The following is a 19,400-nucleotide window of genomic DNA, read 5'->3' as shown; positions in this document are numbered from 1 at the left end:
AAAGTAGATAAAAAGCTTAAGTTTTACTTACACAGTTACTGAAGTATAAAGTGAACCAGATAGCAGGTGTTTCTGAATGCTATCTATTGTTTCAAATGGCCCCTCTGAAGTGTTCCCATAGTCCTTTGAACTCTAACAACCCACCTAGTTACACTGTATGATAATTGCCAGGCTCTCTTTTCTTCTATACACTGAGAAAGGACATGGAATCTGTTGTGTTGTTACATTCCCAGTGCCTAGCACACAGGAGATGCTCATTAAATAATGATGTAATTACCGAGTCATGATTCAGTAAGAACTGTACTGGGACCCAAGAGAGCTCCTATGTCCCTTTTAGCTGTATGACCTTAGGAAAGGCATCTTCTCTAAGCCTGTCCTTTCCTTTGTAAAATACTAAAGATGACTAGCTATGTTAACTTCATAGTTTTGGTGACAAATACAATACAGGAAAATACAACAACGTTAGAAAAAGATATGGAAGAGGAATTGTTAAATTCCAATTTAAAATGTTTATCATGTTATCTCGGGGTCAAAACATTTAGATGTTTCAAGGACCCTTTTAATGTTTAGGCTTAGAGACATTTCAGGCCAGAATTAACTTTCTGGAGTTCTTGTTAAATGCTCCTGGAACTCAAGTGCTTTAGATAATCCTTCCAAATTTCTACTTTAAGTGTACAATTCAGTGGCATTAATTACATCCACAGTATTGTGCAACCATCACCACTATTTCCAAAAATTGTCATCACCCCAAATTTTCTACCAATTTAAGCAATAACTATTGTCCCCTTACCCCCAGTCTCTGGAAACTAATCTACTTTCTGTCAATGAACCTGCCTACCACACATCGTTCTTACAAGTGGAATCGTGTAATATTTGTGCCCTTTTGTGTCTGGCTTTATTTCCCTTAGCATGTTTTCTAAGTTTCATCCATGTAGTATGTATCAGAACTTCATTCCTTTTTTATGGCTGAATAGTATCCCACTGTGTGTATACATTACTTTCTGTTTATCCATTCATCTGTGTGGACACTTGGGTTGTGTCTACCTTAGTACTGTAAATAATGCTGCTGCAAACACACACAAGTATCCGTTTGAGTCTTGTTTGCAATTCTTTGGGAATATATACTTGGAGAACATTTTTTAATATAAAGATTACCATACAGTAATGCACAAGACGAAACAATCTAAATGTCTAACATAGTTACACAATGAGGTACTACAGGGCTGTAAAAGGGATCAGAAGGATCTCTATGTACCTCTAGGTATTGATTTCCAGGATATCTGGAAATTTCACTGTCAAGTGAAAACAAAGTGCAGAATAGGGTATAGCATGTTGTTGCCTTTTATCTAGAAGAGGGGGACATAAATTATTTAAATTTACTTGTATTTAAAAAATAAGATAATTCAAAAACTAATAAAACTGGTTAACTATGGGGCGCCTCGTTGGCTCAGTCAGTTAAGCGTCTGCCTTTGGCTCAGGTCATGGTCCCAGGGTCCTGGGATCAAGCCCTGCATCGGGCTCCCTGCTCCGCGGGAAGCCTGCTTCTCCCTCTCCCACTCCCCCTGCTTGTGTTCCCTCTCTTGATGTCTCTCTCTCTGTCAAATAAATAAAATCTTAAAAACATACACACACACAAAAACTGGTTAACTATGATAGTGGAAGTAAACAGAATTGAGATGAACTTTAAGCACAGTAATTTGACTCTGGCATATATTCTCAAAATGAGAAATCTTAAGCTATTTTGAGTTATCGTATTTTAGTAATATACTGTTATTTTGAAATTAATATAATAGGAAAAAGTAAATAAGTAATTATGTTCATATAAATGAGGAATCAGTAGTGTCATCATAAGATATCAAAATATAAAATCAAGTACATAGACACCTTGAGTCTTAAATTTGAATTGTAAAATAAATTTAAAGTATATTTTTCTTTAAAAAAAATTCCTAACTCTTCCACGGGCTAGAAACAATGACCATTCCAGTAACAAGAGGCACCTCTGTAAGCCTAAACTACGGTCTCTAACATTTGCCAGTATAAGGAAGTAAGACTTGAAGAAATAGCTGATCCTGGGTGTGGGCGTGAAATATACCAAAGTAACCCAAAACATCTTTTGTACCACAAAGCAAAGAAGCTATCACAGACTAATAGAGTGTCAAAAGGACACAGGAGTAATCTTTAAGGGTCTCTCAATGCAAAAAAGACAGTGACCTCCTGATAAGATGTGCTGACAAAGATGCATTATTTACATACTGCAAATATGTTTAACCTGAATATGATAATAACGTAAGACAAATCTAAATCTTTGGACATTTAACAAAACAACTGGCTTAACCGACTGAGCCACCCAGGTGCCCCCAGATTTTCGTTTTATAGCAAGAAAGATGCGTTTTGTTTTAAATTTATTGACATAGAGTCTGGACTCTACAACTCTTCAGATGGCACTGCTACAAATGTTACTAAGTTAGAAGTCATTCAGGGCGCCTGGGTGGCTCAGTTGGTTAAGCGACTGCCTTCGGCTCAGGTCATGATCCTGGAGTCCTGGGATCGAGTCCCACATCGGGCTCCCTGCTCGGTGAGGAGCCTGCTTCTCCCTCTAACCCTCCCCCCCTTTCATGTACTCTCTCTCTCATTCTCGCTCTCTCAAATAAATAAATCTTAAAAAAAAAAATCATTCATTTGGCACAATGCCAGACATCATGATAAAAAATAAAAATTTAAGAACTACTTCTTGCCTATAGGGAACTTAATGTAAGGTAGAAACAGACACAAACAGAAAATTATCATAAAGTGCAGTAAGAACGATAAGTAAAGGTGAGATCGCCAACCCTATAAGGAAGTCTGAATGGGGACGAAGGGGTCAATGAGGAAGCGAAGAGGCAGTAAATTGTATCCGAATTTTAAGGAATGACTACAGAGATTCCTTAGCCACTAGCGTAAACCTATAAACATGGGGAAAATGTTCTATTAACCTGTTATGTAAGCAACATGTTACCTTTTTGTGACCAAAGGTCAAGAAAAGGGGTGGTCATCATTTTGTGCAATAAAATTTCAAACCCCTGGAATCACTGTGTGTGGTAGTCGTAGCTGGCAAGGAGGCAGTACCCTGACCGTTGTTTTGGTGTGTCCATGTATGAACTGGGCCACAGGTGTCCATATTGATATCTCTTCAATGGAGTTACTCATATTTATATACTGCTTAAAATGCCTTCAAAAATTATAATTTTCCTTTAAAATTAATAGTTGTTCATAGAAAAGCATGAAAACAGATAGTAGAATGTAAATTTCACTGAAGCAAATACCCATAACAAGAATTACTGCAATTCACACTTCTGGTAAAACAAAGCACTTAGGAAAAACCCTACAAGTAGATGAAGCTTGACAACATCCGCAAAAGGACTGCCTATCACGCGCCAAGTGCACAAATGGAGGCAGAACACATTCCTTAGACTAGATACAAGAAATTTTAAAGCAATAGCAATTGGTGTGACTGATTCATGCACTATGCAGGGTTTCTGTTAAGATGTGAAACCTCAATTTGTCATGGAATTCCTGCGGCCTTTGAAGAGAAGCTTTTTAACTTCTAGAAGTATTTGATTTGAGAAAGAAAAACTGTAAGTTAGGCGAGTAGAAAGTGCTCACGTAAAAATGTGCAGGACACTTGGTAACTTGAGAGAAAATCCCTGTATCAGCGGAGGATTGTTTTAGGAAATGGTTTGCTGTCAGCACAGAGAATGATATACTATGAGCAGACACAGCCAATGTCTTTTGATGAAATGATTCAGAAGATACTGACTCTGAATATGAAGTTCTTTACAACTGAATTCACTTTTCTTTTCCTTCTTATAGATACAGAGGAGTGACATTAATTTTTTAAACCTATGCTTAAAGTCTAATAATAAAAGCAGCAATGAATGACCAGAACATGAAATTAAGAAAACAATTTCATTAACAATAGAATCTAAAAAAATAAAATACTTAGGAATAAATTCAAATAAAGAAGTTTAAGAGTTGTACATTGACAACTACAAACTATTCTTGAAAAAAAATCAAGGTTGAAATAAGTGGGGAAACATCCCATTTTTCCACGGATTAGAAGACAATATTGTTAAGATGGCAATAGTTCCCAAATTAATCTACAGATTCAGTGTCATCCCCATCAAAATTCTGCCTTTTTTCAGAAATGACAAGTTGATTCTAAAATTCATATGGAAATTCAGTGGAACCTGAACAGCCAAAAAATCATTTTTTTTAAAGATTTTATTTACTTATTTGACAGAGAGAGAGAGAGAGACAGCGAGAGAGGGAACACAAGCAGGAGAGGGAGAAGCAGGCTTCCCGCTGAGCAGGGAGCCCGATGCGGGGCTCAATCCCAGGACCCTGGGATCATGACCTGAGCTGAAGGCAGACGCTTAATGACTGAGCCACCCAGGCACCCCTAAGTGATTTTTTTAAAGAATAGTAATTTTGTATACGTAGGAGGGCTAGCTGATTTGGCTGGTTTGTGAAATTTTTAACTCAAGGGCACTCTCTTGTATCAGTGTATCAAAGTATGGTTTCCTTACCATATGGCTTCTATGGGAGGGTGGGAAGGATGCTGTGGGTAGAAACAATGGGTGTCCTTCAAGTCTTGAAAAAGCTTCTTTAATGGGACACCTGGGTGGCTCAGTCAGTTAAGTGTCTTGACTCTCGACTTTGGCTCAGGGTCATGATCTCAGGGTCATGAGATGGAGCCCCACATTGGGCTCTGCACTCAGGGCGGTCTGCTTGAGATTCTCTCTCTCCCTCTGCCTCTGCCCCTCTGCTCCCAAATAAATAAATAAATCTTTAAAAAAATTTTCTTTAGTTTTACACTATCCTAAATATATTACAGCTCTTTTTTGTTGCTGGATTTCAGTTGATGCATTTTTTGGCATATATTTTCTTTTTCTGATCATTTTATTAGCTATTTGGGGTAGGGAAATTCTGTAAGTAATACTTAATCTGTTAATTAACCTTGAATTCTGAAAGCCAATTCTTCTCTCCCGCTCTCTGTGTATTCACACACTTTATTTTTTAGAGTAGTTTTAGGTTCACAGCAAAATTGAACAGAATGTGCCAAGATTTCTGTATCTCTGTACAGAGCCTCCTCATTATGTACATCGCCCACCAGAGTGGTACACTGGTTACAACTGATAAATCTACATGATCACATCATCATCAACCAGGGTTCACAGTTTACACTGGGGTTCATTCTTGGTGCTGTACATTCTATGGGTTGGACAAATTTATAATGACATGTGTCCACCATTTTAGGATCATACAGAATAGTTTCACTGCCCTAAAAATTCTTTGTGCTTCACCCATTCATCACTATTCTATATATTTGTTTTTATAGTATAAAAATTACCCATTATCAATCTTGACCTATTACTATTAATATGCCTATAGTGATAAACTTATTTAAATCCTAAATGTTTCTTTTACATAAAGAGTCATCACAAATAAATCCAGAGAATGGATTAATTTTTAAAATATACATATTCTAAATTATGACAGTGAATTCCGTTTACCCTCTTCCACCTACATTCATGCCGCTAGGATACTCTATTTTGCTATCTTTATTATCCACATCATCAAAAAAAGATTCATTTTTAGTCAGTATACACTATTTACTAAAGTATTAAAATAGATTTAAGGCCCTCTGAGACCATTTCCAACAACTATTTTAAAAGAAGCAGAAAATTCAGCTTCACATAATTTCCCATTGCCTAAGCCTGCTTGTTAACTGAATTTTTACTTTATACTGTGTCTACCTTGTTCCTCACATTCTGTGACATTCATTATATACTTATTCTAATATCAACCAATACTTAATAATTGTCTATAATGTCACAGGCTCTGGTAATACACTGGTGGAAAATATGGGTAAGGTTCCTTAGCGTCATGAAGCGTACACTTCAGTGGGGAGCTGGGGACAGAATCATACTACACCAGAGGGCGATGTGACAGGGTGCCTGGGGGGGGCGGACATGGACGTGGAGATGATGTTTACTGAAGGTGTGGCAGTCAATGAACACTTACTTCTTTAAAGAGATATTCCAATAGAGGTTACCATTCAAAGACCTTAAGAAAGAAGTTTCAGGGCACTAAGGAGAAGCAAGTGCAAAGATAACTGAGGCAGGAACCAACCTGAAGGAACAGCTAGGAGGTCAGTTTGCTGGGGTGCAGGGAGCAAGCAAAAGAACGGTGTAAGTTGAGGCAGAAGCTGACAAGGACACGATCATACAGGAGGCCATGATAAGCAGTCTGGACTGTATTCTGATTGTCATTGAGAGCCACTGGAGAATTCTGAGTATAATATTTTCTCATTTATGTCTTCTAAGATCACTGATGACTATACAGAGAATGGACTACGAGGGGACAAGAATGAGAGAGGAAAGACCCAAGAAAGAGCTGTGGCAGGAGTCCATCCACGAGGCTTGCTCCACGTGGCTTAGACGAGGGTTGTAAGAGTGAAGATGACGATCAGTGTAGACAGCATGTGTTGCAGGGAGCGCTGACAAACGGACGTGCAGTTGTAAAGGGGAAGAGTAGAATCTAGCAATGCGTGTGGTGGTGCCATCTACTGCAGCGGAGAACAGGGGAGAAATCGGAGACCCAGAGGAGTGCAGGTCCCCCTGCGGTAGGGAACTCTTCCCCAGCCCCCACCTCACACACAGCCGCGTAGAACTGGGACGCAGAGATAAGGGACCTGAGCGCCGTATCATACCGGCACCACTCACTCATCCAACCCAAAGTGCTAGAGTCACGGCCCGAGCCTGTGCTGGGGGCAGGAGGGAAAGTGACTCTGAATCAGCCAAGTTACTGGAGTTTAAAAATGCACAGGCTGAGTCTTAGAAAATGAAATGTGATCACTGAAAATGGCCTGAAAAGTTTTGGAATGGAACCAAGATGTTGTTCAGGAAGATGCAACACAAGGGAAAGACGGGTGGACAGAGCACAGCCAAAAGCAGGAACAGGAAAAACTAAAACTCTTTCATATTTGTTCCCAAGGTTTTCAGAATACCCAATAAATGAGGTACCAAAAGTGACTCAAGAATGAGGAAGTGGTCAGCTGTATCCAAAGCTGCTGAGAAGTTTAACAGAATGAAGACCGAGAACCGACTTGAACTGCAAGTCAGCAGTGGTCGAACACCTTGATAAAAGTTGTTTTAGTATGGGAGAGAGACACAGAAAGCCAAAAAGGCATGGGTTAAAAAAACCAAAAAACCCAAAAGCAAACCTTTTTGAATCCTAATGCAGCTCCATTCCCAGCATGATTAACAGAAAGTCACCGCTGTTCTTCAGCATTCTGTATCCACAGCACACACAGTGCAGGAAAAAGTAATTTCCCGATAAATTTTGTTTTTCTTACCTTCACTGATTAAATTTAATGTGTCTTGCTTCCCATCTCCTTCTTGTGACTGACCTGGATCCAGTGAAGTCTGAGAAAGGCTAACTTCAGCTGATAACTGGTCAAGACTTTGATAACTTTTTCTGTAAAACAAGGGTGAAATACTACTTGGATTTCTTCTCACAAAACAGAATTTCTAGAGATATTCTTTAACGATTTGCTTCAATTTATTGAATTTCTGGTTTATTTCTCCCAAGTTCTTCCCCTAAACTCTGTCTCTATTGTGTCTGCAATATGATCTCCATTATACTTTTCCCTCCACACTCTCTGGACGTCTGTGTGTTTAATCTATTAAAAAAGGAAAAGAGAAACAATTTGTCAAACTAATTTAAATCCTTACACCAATTTTTGATTATTTAGCTAGTGAGAAAATGGGGACCTTCTGGTTGTTGCCAAATTTCAAAGGAGCACAAAATCTAGATTATTCTTAATACAGAAACCAAAATGACATAACTTAATAATGACCTCGTATCTCCTAGGCACTACAAAATTCTTCAATGTCTTGATATTTTTACAGATGGTTTTTACATAACAGTAATTACAAATTATTATCAAAATTCCTGTAATTTAGAAGTTTAAAAATGTTGGATAATAAAATAGCTTCTTCTGTTAATACACTATCAAGATAATTAACCTCCTTCCCTCATGTATTTGCTACTGTGAGCACAATTTCCATTAAACAAGTTAGTGAGAAATGGATTATAATAGAGGAAAATTCAGTTATAAATGGAAAGTTAATAAGGTTTATTATTAAACCTTACTCGTATTTGTTTTGTCAGGATAAAAACAACTCAAAAGAGGTATGCAGCTTTGGTGTTATTGACATTTCAAGGAAGAAAATGGGATTCATTATTATTTCCAAATAATATGGAAATCCAGAAGAAAGGATACGCTTTTTAGGTTTAACATCTATTTCCCAAGGTAACCAAACCCTAACTAATTTCCTAGAAATATCATATATTCTATAATAACATTACAGGAAAGTGTATATAATTTAAATGGTCTATTCCAAAGCTATTCTCTATTCATACAGAGTAAACTTATGAATTTATTGAAAGCATACATGTTATGTATGAGGGGATATATACAACAGTATCTATTTGTTTTTTTTCATCTAAGAAATGAAGGATGAGATGATGGAATAACTTTACTAGTTTACAATGTAGGCAGTGTTCTCACGTTATAACATGATGACTTTTCAAATGTCTAGTATAAGAGTTCTTAGATTTTTAAGTAGCAGAAAATTCTATTATAGGAAACTTCTGATAATTATTATAATAGATAAAACATATATGAACTATACAACATGTAATAAAGAAGGATGCCCAGTATTTATATAATGCTTACCACATGCTAAGTCCTGTCCCTGCACATTTTATATATATTAACTTATTTAATCCTCATAACTACCCTAAGAGGTTAGAATTACTACTATTCCCATTTTATAGCAGAGTAAACGGGCACAAAGAAGAGATTAGGTTTGACCCTGGTAGCCTGGCTCTAATTCTGTCCCCTTAATTTCCATGCTATCTCCTTCTCCAGTACAGAAAGAAAACATTTAGTTTTCTGTTTTATTAAAAACCTTATTAAAGAACAGTCTTGTGTCTGAGACTATGTAAACTATACTGTACTGAATTGTATCACTGAAAATTTCACTTGACTTTCATTAAAATTTTATTTCTTTAGCTATAGAAGAAAGCAGGAACACAGGAATTCAATGAAGGAAGTTATAAATTTCCTTTCAAAATTATTTTTCTGTGCCTAATAGGTAGAAGGCTTGTTTTTAAACTTTTGGCTTTAAATGAGTTTCTGACACTGATTTTTTTCATCGTAAGAAACTTGATAGTTAATATTATTAAATTTTAAAAATTATAGAAATATTTACAAACAAAATACCCAGAAGCAAAAAAGACATAAAATTCATTTAAAAATTATAAGGACTGCGAGCTTGTCGGCACACATTTACAGCAATCCAGGACTGTCACTAGTTGGGGGGAGGAAAGACTATAAAAGCTGCCTCTGACAAAAGCAACACAAAATGAGTTTTCTGCATTACCTACTGAAGTTCCTTTTAGATATCACATTAACAAATGGAAAGTGATTGTGGAAACTATCTACCCTTCAATTTGTTACATTTAGCGAATAACCCTATAGTTTCCAGGCTTTACTTAACCAAATGCCAATGAATATAGAAACAGAACTTGGTAGACAATGAATTCTGAAGCAATAATAAAAAATCCAAGCCAAAATGAGGCCCCTTATTCAAAAGATACTCATAAGAGTACCATGTAATATCTTCCTTGCATGAAGGTGATTACAGACCCACCACCTGGGAGGAGTCTAGTTTAGCTGTCTGCAACAATGAGAAGAAATGGGTTTTCCACATTCTTACCTGATTGCCAATACAACTGGTAGCTCCCTCTGACAAGCATGTTGTCCTGGAGTAAACTGTCTATGGGATCTGTCTTTAAGAGGTCACTGCTAAGTCCTATTTTAGAATTCTAGACTCCTTAACATCATACTGTAAGATTCAAATGTAACCCACCAGGCACATCAAACCAATCAACAGTCTATTTCCTGGAGCATATTTTTTTAAATAGCAATATCTTACTTAATCAAAGTAAGAACCCCAGACAGTAAGATAGGAATCATATCAAGTGTCATAAGCCTCTGGGACATAATAAAACCCATTGTATTCAATATCTAATTATTTAAAATTTTAAATCACTCAAATACAAGCTACTATACAAAGAAACTAGATACCAAATAAAGACAAATTAAAAGAAACTGAGCAAGAGGCCTGAATTTACTTATTAGTAAATTTTCTACAATCCTACACTTTGTATTAATGATCAGAAGTCAAGATATGGATAATCGATATCACCTATTTACATGTACTGAGGTCAATAATAACTTATATTATCTCGTAGTCATTGGGCAAAAAAGAGTGTTAGGCTCAGGAGACATTATCCACATGAAGAAAATAAAAACACAAATATGCACACTGTAGACATAGAGGCACATGAATGTGCATGGAACCAGAGATGGGCTATTCTTTTTATTCTTGGTCTGATTTTCATAGAAATGTGTTTAATGAACAAAATAAGCATTTCCTTTATCAGAACATCTATATCCTCTTAATCTACTAAAATTAATGGAAGGATGCAAGGGAGCCTGAAAGGGAAGGGATATTGTGAGTGAGGTCAATGCAAACCTTACAAGCTGTAAAAGATTTTTGAAGCCTCATTGCTTCAGGCAGTTCTGCTCCAAAAATACTGGAAAAACGCACATGGGAAAGAGAACCTATACACACCTGAAGTAATTATATCCACTCATAAGTCATCAAAAAAATTAGTCTACATAGAACTTGAAGGGCATATAAAAGCTCGTAATTCTCAGTAATTTTGTGGATGATAGTTAAAAGCAATGATAAATTCAGAATATTAAGAAAGCTTAAGTAGAAAATAAAAATATGATGACAATGAATCTGATCTTTTAAGATGGAAATGAGTGGGTTAGGCAATAATCTAACAAGATTATATAACATATACTCTAATAAATTTATATAACCAGTATCCATGTGGCCTAGGCTTTACATATAAAAAACACTAAACAGAACTTACTGGAAACAAAAAAGTAACCAATTGCTCTATGTGTATGTTTTATATACTTATTTATTGTTGAGTTTTTACAGTCAGCCTGTAATGCTTTAAAAAATTTTAACATGATATTCCTATGTTTGAGATAAAGGAAAAGATATAAAATCCAGCATAATTAATTAGACCTTTCCAGGTCTAAATAATCAAGAAAAAACTGGAAGTGATATTTTTAAAGTTTTATAAGCAGTACAGTAAATGAAAATAAATTTAAGATCTTCTACTGTGAAAAGGATTCTTCTATGAGTAGGTGACAACACAGCCAAGTTACCCCATCACTCATTTTAAGAAATGTCAGCTAGACCAAGAAATTAAATCAAACAGCACATTATCATTCTTTTCAAAGCTAACTTGACAGAGCTCCTAGGGAAATACAGATATCCCATGTTCTTAGCACGAAATTATAATATCATATGATAACTAATTATAGGGCTAGTTTCTTTCTCCAAATTATCAGGAACACTAATATTCCTTATTTAGGGATTGTAGCCACCTCTTCCATAATTTATAGGTTCTTGAAAAATGTTTGTTAAACTTGCTGAAGATACTGGTCAAATTAAGAGGAATCAATGATGAGGTTAGTTCAAGAGTTTTGGATTATATTACAGATTTGTGGGGGGAGCAAAACTAGATCCTGAGAAAAGCTATGATTTGTTTCAAACATGATTTATACAGCACTACTCTATTCTGGAAATCCAAAGTCTCCATTTTTACATTAAAAAGTTGGGATTATTTTTTCAGAACAACTGGGGATCTGCTGGTCATTTTAATCTTACATAAATTTTACAAACTCTCTAACAAAGTAGAGTTTAGGACGGCGGGTGAGTGTATGTATATTCTCCAAACATGGAAGATAAAAAGTTATTTAAGAACATAAACAAAAGAGACTACATAGAATATAAATAAAGATCCCCTGAGAAGTAGTAGGTGCCACGCAATTTATTACTGACTTGAATAGGCATTACCCCCAGTATTACACGTACAGAAGTTAAGAGGTGTTGCTTAGTGTTGTTACACAGCAAGTAGGGTAGCAGAGATTACTCTCAAGTCCTGACCCTAAACTCTGGGTCCAGGGATCTCCATACTACACCCTAGCTGCATACATTTTGTTCAGGAATATAGCCATTCGGCAACAGGGCCATCTAAAAGCAGCACCAACATCGATGGTAAAGCCAGATGAAAGGAGGATGCTGAGAAGGCAAGGGGACCCCTTCTTCAGCTAATGGTGTAGCTGAGTCAAGGAGTATAAAGTCTGGATCCATGCTAAACAGACCAACAGGCAGTTTTACTACTTTCTTTTCTGACACTGCAATTACTTTTGCTGCTGCTAGAATACTTTGTAAAAGCCAGTCATTGTTACCACCACATGCAAAGGTAAACTCGAAATAACTCTTCCACTTAGACTCACTGGTTCCTCAAGACATAGCTCTACAGGCAGGGCTACATACAGGTCTTTTAGCTAAAATATTTTACCTCCTACTATCTAAAGTGACAATGTGGATATTGCAACAAAAAGCATACTATTGTCTTTTGTCAGAAGTTAATGTTATAGTATTTTTGCAGTTATAAAAGCAGGGGCATCTCATGTGTTATAGAGAGATAAGTGGACCAATTATCGCGACAGATTCCATTTTTCAATCATATATCAGAAATAGGAATAAACTACTATTCTTTTATTACTTATATATGTCATAGAAAAATAAAATAGACCAACGTAAGAAGATATACTTTAGTTATTTATAAGTCTCAGAGGGTATATAAGGGAACTAGATCCAATCCGTGAAAGACTCAGTCAACACCCTGAATCATACTAGGCAGCATGGTTTAGTAGATGCTGAAGAGAGTTCTACTGATTTATTCTACAGTCTGCTCACTTTCCCTGCCTATCTCTAGCAATCAGTGACACAAACAAAAAAAAGCATTTTTTAGCAACAGAAGGTCAAACTTATTTTGAGTACTCCCTTTGATAAATGAAAAAAAAAATCACACAGTAAAGCAGGTAGAAATTATGTCTATGCTAAAACAATCCCTGTACAAATGTCTGGCTACTAACTACCTAGGGAAAAGCACCCTAAGAAGCACAAATGGAAGTGTGTAGCTCTACCAGTGAAGTTTAAAAATAAGGGCTCTAAAAGAAGAGTGGAGAAGAAATAAAAATAAAAAAAAAAAAGGAGGGAGGGGAGAAGGGAGAAAGAGAAAAAGGGAGGGGGAAGAGGGAGGAGAGGGAGAGAACAGAAGGGGGTGGAGGGACAGAAGGAGATAATTAGAAAACTAGCTTAAGATAGGAAAATAAAGATATTGAAAAAGTTATCAAGATGGGAAGATCAGCTAAAAGCCAAAAGAAGGTAATACAATTTATAAGTTTCAAAATGAAGATACTCCAAAGGAAATGTAGCCTAAGACTTTGCAGCTCTCTCAACATTTTGACACTATGACTTAATGAAATAGTCCTAAACAGTGGGACAAAGAAATACAAAAAGAATCTCATGGCCCACCGGTGGGGTGATTATATCTTCTATAGCCTCCAAAAATTAATTTCTTGAAAATAAACAAAACTCCCTCTGACCCACCAAGAACAAAGATCCTTTCATTCTTTCATGAGATGGAATTTTGTGTTTTCTAACTAGCAGGAAAACTAATCCTAAGGCAAATACAAATACCGAAGCTAAAATTCAAAAATAGATGGCTCATTAAATACGAGCTCATGGACTTAACTGAAGGACTGGCTGAAGACTTAAGGGAGAAGCAGGTAGCTGGTACAATACTTCATAAGAATTTCTTAGATATTTTACTTCCCCAGGGTGCCTTGGCTTCAAACGTTAACATATTCACTACCTTAATCTGACTTTATCAAGCCAAAGTAGTCTTAAATTCTACTTTTGCCCTAATAATGATTTCAGAAAGAAGAATAAGTGAGAAACCAAAGTGGATAACCATATGTTTTGGTACAACTAAATTTGTAATTAGTTGGAAAAAAAGTATTACACTTACTCATACCACTGTTTATTGTGTTTTCGGTAAAGCAACGTATCCAAGGCAACAGCATTGACATCCAGAGCTCCTGGGGAAGGCCACTGGTTGGTGAGGTGGGCAGTTAACTCTTGTCTTGATCTTAAATCATTATTCTTTAGCACAGTCCTGTGAATATTAAGATGGTGAGTGCTTTTGTCTTCACTGTTCTGCAATGGCAGAGGAACCTAATGGTATCAATCAGGCCCCCTAAATTTATCTTTTTAAAATGGTATGCTAACAGATTGTCAACAGAGCTATAGGAAGGCTGGCTGGGGCTATTAATGTCTCCTACAACATGTGTTTTTCATTCTTTCTCTAAAGGCTACAACAAGTCACTATGTGTGAAATTCAGACTTTCTATCTTTTCCACAGAGATATTACTAAAAGACTAAAGCTGATTTTACACCTTACCCAAAAAATTTTGATATCTTAGTTATAGATAATCAGGTTCCAGTTAAAATGATTCCATGTATATGATTTTCTAGCATCAACATCCACACTCTTAACTCAGTAAACAAAAAATTAAAATGAATTAAAAAATAAAACTAAATGCAGAAAAATACTAAATAAAAAAATCCATAAGGTTTCTGTAATTTTTTAAGAGAAGTGACTACCAATAAACCTTTATGAAAATAATTAAATCAATGATAACTGGACTGAACAATATAACCCACTGGAAATCTTTCATCTACAGAATGAAGCCATTGTAACAGCTGACGGTTTACTTTCGTTTTTATAGAACTGTTAACTCATTAATAACCACTTGCAAAAGAGCTAACTTTTGGCCTAAATTTAAACCTCACAAACCAATTAATCACTGTCACAAGACAGTGAAACCAGTGAATCATTGAACCATGATTCAAATGGAAAAACCCCATTTAAATGTCTCGAACAGGCTACCTATGAATATTTCTGATTTTACAGGATATCTGTGTATGTTTAAAAATATTTGCACCATCTATGTCCACAAAGAAACATTATTTGATGCAAAGACTAGATTCTATCTCAGGATGGAATACTAAAAAAGTGAAACAGGCAGAAGTCTGTGAGAAGGTATTACATTAAGATATTCTTGTAGGCTATCTGTAACAATTTCATTTCACTGGAAAAAGAATGAAAATTTTAAAAAGGACTTTTAAGGTACTTTAACATGGGTTTTTATGAAAACAGTAAAGAGTTCAGAAAAACTTCAAGACTGACAGAAAAATCACGTTAAGCAGAAATGGGTAATACTGGCCAGAGAACCTATTAAAATAAGTCACCATTATTTTGGCTTCTCTTATTAGACTTCTCTTTCACATAGTCACTCTCTCTAGGGTCTCCAGTGCATGTCACTGGAAAATTCAACTTCAATATCATCACAGGTTTACAGAAAATATTCAGAGCACAATGCAAGAAAGGCAAATGTGCATCTGTGAGGAAATGACATTGGAAAAATTCAGTTAATGTAAGTAATTGAACAACCTCCCATTTAGAATATATTCTGGAATGTGAAAAGTTTTACACTGCATAAAATGAAAAAAGGAACTAAGTTTCACAGTTTTTACATACTACTTGTCCATGGAAAATTTTTGCCTAATGACAACTTATCGTATTGTCTTTAGACTTCTGTGTTTAGAAATCCCAATTACATTGTTTCTGATGGGCAGCTGCCCAGTCCTTTGAAACGGGAGATAGAAACTGCAGTATACTGTGTCATCTGTGCTGCATCTGCTTTCCACGCTCTGTGACGAATGTGGAGACGGACAATGCTGGCTCTTGCCTTGCCACTATGAAAGGGAAGGGTTCCTGGAGAAGCCTTGTGTAAGGCCCTTTCTCTCATCACTCTAGTAGACTAAGGGGCAGGCAAGTGGATTAAGGCACATTGAAAACCCCACCCCTGAATTCTGAATCTTGACTCTGTCTATTTAGATAATGCAGAGACAAAGCAGTTTATTCATTCCAGCAGTAGGCCCTGACCAAAATGTACCAGCAAAGAGACAGACCTGAAGTTCCTACATGCTAATCCTCTGAAGTAGCTCGGCCTACCTCTCTCCAAGCCTCCTTTTCCCGTCTTTCTTTCCCTTCCTTGAGTTGTTTTTATCAATCTAATGAATTCCATTTATGCTTAAGAGTTGACTCTACTTTCTTACAAAGAATCCTATTTACTCACTGAGAACAAGGAAAACGTACCTAGAGTTAACTTCAAGACCTACACAAAAGTTGTCTAAATGAGGTTAATATGAAAAATGAGGATGTTTTTCTCATTGGCCAAGCTTAAAAATAGGTTCATCTTACTCAACAATTACTGTTACTTCCTAGTGTGAAATCAGCGGCAATTTAAGGTAAAATTATGTGATATTTACCATTTAACTTTAATTAAAATTCTAACCAATGTTAACACTAATAAGCTAATCTAAAAATTAAATCATTCTATATGAGATAGATTCTACTTGTAACTTCTATCTATGATACAAGTCTCTCATTAACAACTGAACATCTCTCATTAAGGTAATAATTCTACAGAAAGATATAATACAGGAAAATTATTACGAAAGTGGCAGTAACATATTTATCACAGCTAATTTTAAGAACTTTCCTGTGGTATCTACCCTTAAATTGCTAGGTAGATAATTTCTCTTTAGATTTTCAATAGGAATTATGTAAGAAGTTGGCCACAAAAATTCTAATTCAATCCCCCAAAGCTTTACTGAGGTATAATTAGCAATTAAAAACTGTATACATCTAAAGTGTACAATGTGATGATTTGATAGACATATACAAAGTAATTACCACATTCAAGCTAATTAACATATCTAACACCTCACAGTTACCTCTTTTGTTTGATGAGAACACTTGAGATGCACCCTCTTAGAACACTTCAAGTATACAATACAGTATTAAGTACAGTCATGTTGCTCTATATTAGATCTCCATAATTTATTCATCTTGCATAACTGAAACTTTGTACTTTTTGACCAGCATCTCACTTACCCCTTTCTCCAGACCCAAACTGGTAACAACCATTCTACTCTCTGATTCTATGAGTTTGACTATTTTAGATTCCACATATAAGTGAGATCATGTACTATTTGTTTTTCTGCATCTGGCTTATTTCACTTAGCCTAATTTCCTCAAGGTTCATCTGTGTTGTTTCAAATGGCAGGATTTCCTTTTTTAAGGTGGAATAATACTCTATTGTGTGCATGTGTGGCTATAAACACAGGGTCTTCACATATCACATTTTCTTTATCCATTTATCCATCCATCCATGAGGTTGCTTCCACCTTTTGGCTATTGTAAATAATGCTGAAGTTAACATAAGGAGTGCAGATATCTTTTTGAGATTCTGACTTCATTTCCTTTGGATAAATACCTGGAAGTGGGACTGCTTAAATGTAAGATAGTTCTATTTTTAATATTTTGAGGAAGCTTCTGTTTTCCAAAGTGGCTGTGCCAGTCTATAGTCCTATCAAAAGTGCATGAGGGTTCCCTTCTTTCTACAGCCCCATCAACAGTTGTCCTCTACCATCTATCTGATAATAGACTTCTAAGAAAATATTTCACTGTGACTATGATTTGCATTTCCCTGATGATTAGTGAGGTTGAGCATCTTTTCATATACCCATTGGTCATTTCTATGTCTTTTCTGGAGAAATGTCTATTTAGGTCCTTTGCCCATTTTTAAATTGAGTTAGTTTTTTGTTATTGAGTTGTATGAGTCTCTTATAGATTCTGAGTATTAATTCATTATCAGACAGATGTTACAAATATTTTTTTCCATTCTGTAGGTTATCATTTTACTCTATTGAATGTTTGCTGTGCAGATTCTTTTTAGTTTGATTCAATCCATTTTTCTATTTTTGCTTTTATTGCCTTTGATTTTGGTATCATAGCCAAAAATATCATTGCCCAAAGTAATGTCAAAAAGTTATTTCCCTGTTTTCTTCTAGTAGTTTTACAATTTCAGGTCTTAAGACTTAAATCTTGAATTTATTTTGAATTGATTTTTGTAAATGGTAAAAAAGGAGTCTAATCTCATTCCTATGTATGTGGATATTCAGTTTTCCCAACACTTGTTTATCAAAGAGACTCTCCTGTTCTGATTGTGTGTTCTTGGTAAGCTTGTCAAAGTTATCAGTTGACTTGTAGATGCATGGATTTACTTGGGGGCCCACTATTCTCTTCCAATGGTCTATGTGTCCGTTTCAGTGCCAGTACCACAGTTTTATTATAAATCTAAAATATATTTTGAAATAAAAAAATGTGATGTCTTCAGCTTTGTTCTTCTTTCCAAAAACTGCTTTGGCTATATGGGGTCTAAACTATGAATTTTAGGACTGCTTTTTCTATTCTTGTAAAAAATGACATAGGGATTTTGATAGGGATTGCGTTGAATCTGTATATCACTTTAGGTGCTATGCCCATTTTAACAGTATTAATTCTTCTTCTAATCCATGAACATGGGTTATCTTTTTAAGATTTTATTTTTCTGAGAGAGAAACAGTGAAAAGAGAGAGAGAAAGAGAGCACAAGCAGTGGGGAGGGGCAGGAGAGGGGCAGAAGAAGAGGGAGAAGCAGGTTCCTGGTTGAGCAGGGTGCCCAACATGAGGCTTGATCCCAGGACCCTGAGATCATGACCTGAGCTGAAGGCAGATGCTTAACCACTAGCCACCCAGGCACACCAGGATTTCTTTCTAAAAATATTTTATTTATTTTGAGAGAGAGAGAGCATGTACACAGGGGGTGGAGGGGCAGAGGGAGAGGGAGAGAATTCTAAGCAGGCTCCATGCTCAGCACAGAGCTCAACACAGGGCTCGAACTCATGATCCTGAGATCATGACCTGAGCTGAAATCAAGAGTCGGAGGCTTAACCAACTGAACTACCCAGCTGACCCAGGGTATCTTTTTGCTCATCTGTGTCTTAATTTCCTTTGTCAATGTCTTAAAATTTTGAGGGTACTAATCTTTCACCTCTTTGGTTAAGTTTATTCCTAAGTATTTTATTCTTGTTTTTATTGTGAATAGGATTTTTTAAATTTCCTTTCCAGATATTATTTAATATCCAGAGATTAATACACACACACACACATTCTGTTAATTGCTTTTTGTCTGTCTCTTGCAGTTTTGTCCCTCTCTTCCATTCTGTCTTCCTTTGTTATTTGATGATTTTTTGTAGTGATCTGTTGCCATTCTTTCTACCTTTTGTGTTTGTACTATAAGCTTATTCTCTGTGGTTAGTTTGAGTCTTGAATAAAATTGCACGTAGTTATAACTTTCTATTTTAAGTTGATAACTTCAGATGCATACAAAAAAAC

The 19,400-nt window shown here is 36.0% G+C and overlaps 2 protein-coding genes across 6 annotated transcripts in view; one reads left to right on the top strand and one right to left on the bottom strand.

Moving 5' to 3' along the window:
• The window catches only part of SLC25A40 (solute carrier family 25 member 40), a 63,300-nt gene extending 55,889 nt beyond the window's left edge, over nucleotides 1-7,411 (top strand). Inside the window, exon 14 of the mRNA XM_073898753.1 lies at nucleotides 7,036-7,411. The gene's annotated coding sequence lies outside the window, so the exon portion shown is untranslated. The remainder of the gene's footprint in view (nucleotides 1-7,035) is intronic.
• RUNDC3B (RUN domain containing 3B) overlaps nucleotides 1-19,400 on the bottom strand; it is a 126,705-nt gene that overhangs the window by 2,427 nt on the left and 104,878 nt on the right. For 2 of the 5 annotated variants that reach the window (XM_025872825.2, XM_073898749.1), the window contains 2 exons: nucleotides 14,083-14,229; nucleotides 7,397-7,518 (listed from right to left, as the gene is read on the bottom strand). In XM_025872825.2, coding sequence (XP_025728610.1) covers nucleotides 7,397-7,518; nucleotides 14,083-14,229 — 269 coding nt within the window. The remainder of the gene's footprint in view (nucleotides 1-7,396; nucleotides 7,519-14,082; nucleotides 14,230-19,400) is intronic. The other 3 variants (XM_073898750.1, XM_025872826.2, XM_073898751.1) reach the window with 2 other exon arrangements.

Source organism: Callorhinus ursinus, unplaced genomic scaffold (genome assembly GCF_003265705.2).
Source record: "Callorhinus ursinus isolate GAN/ISIS: 27379988/994484 unplaced genomic scaffold, GSC_fseal_2.0 scaffold12, whole genome shotgun sequence".
In the NCBI taxonomy this organism is placed as follows: domain Eukaryota; kingdom Metazoa; phylum Chordata; class Mammalia; order Carnivora; family Otariidae; genus Callorhinus; species Callorhinus ursinus.
This window is presented reverse-complemented; position numbering and strand designations above follow the sequence as displayed.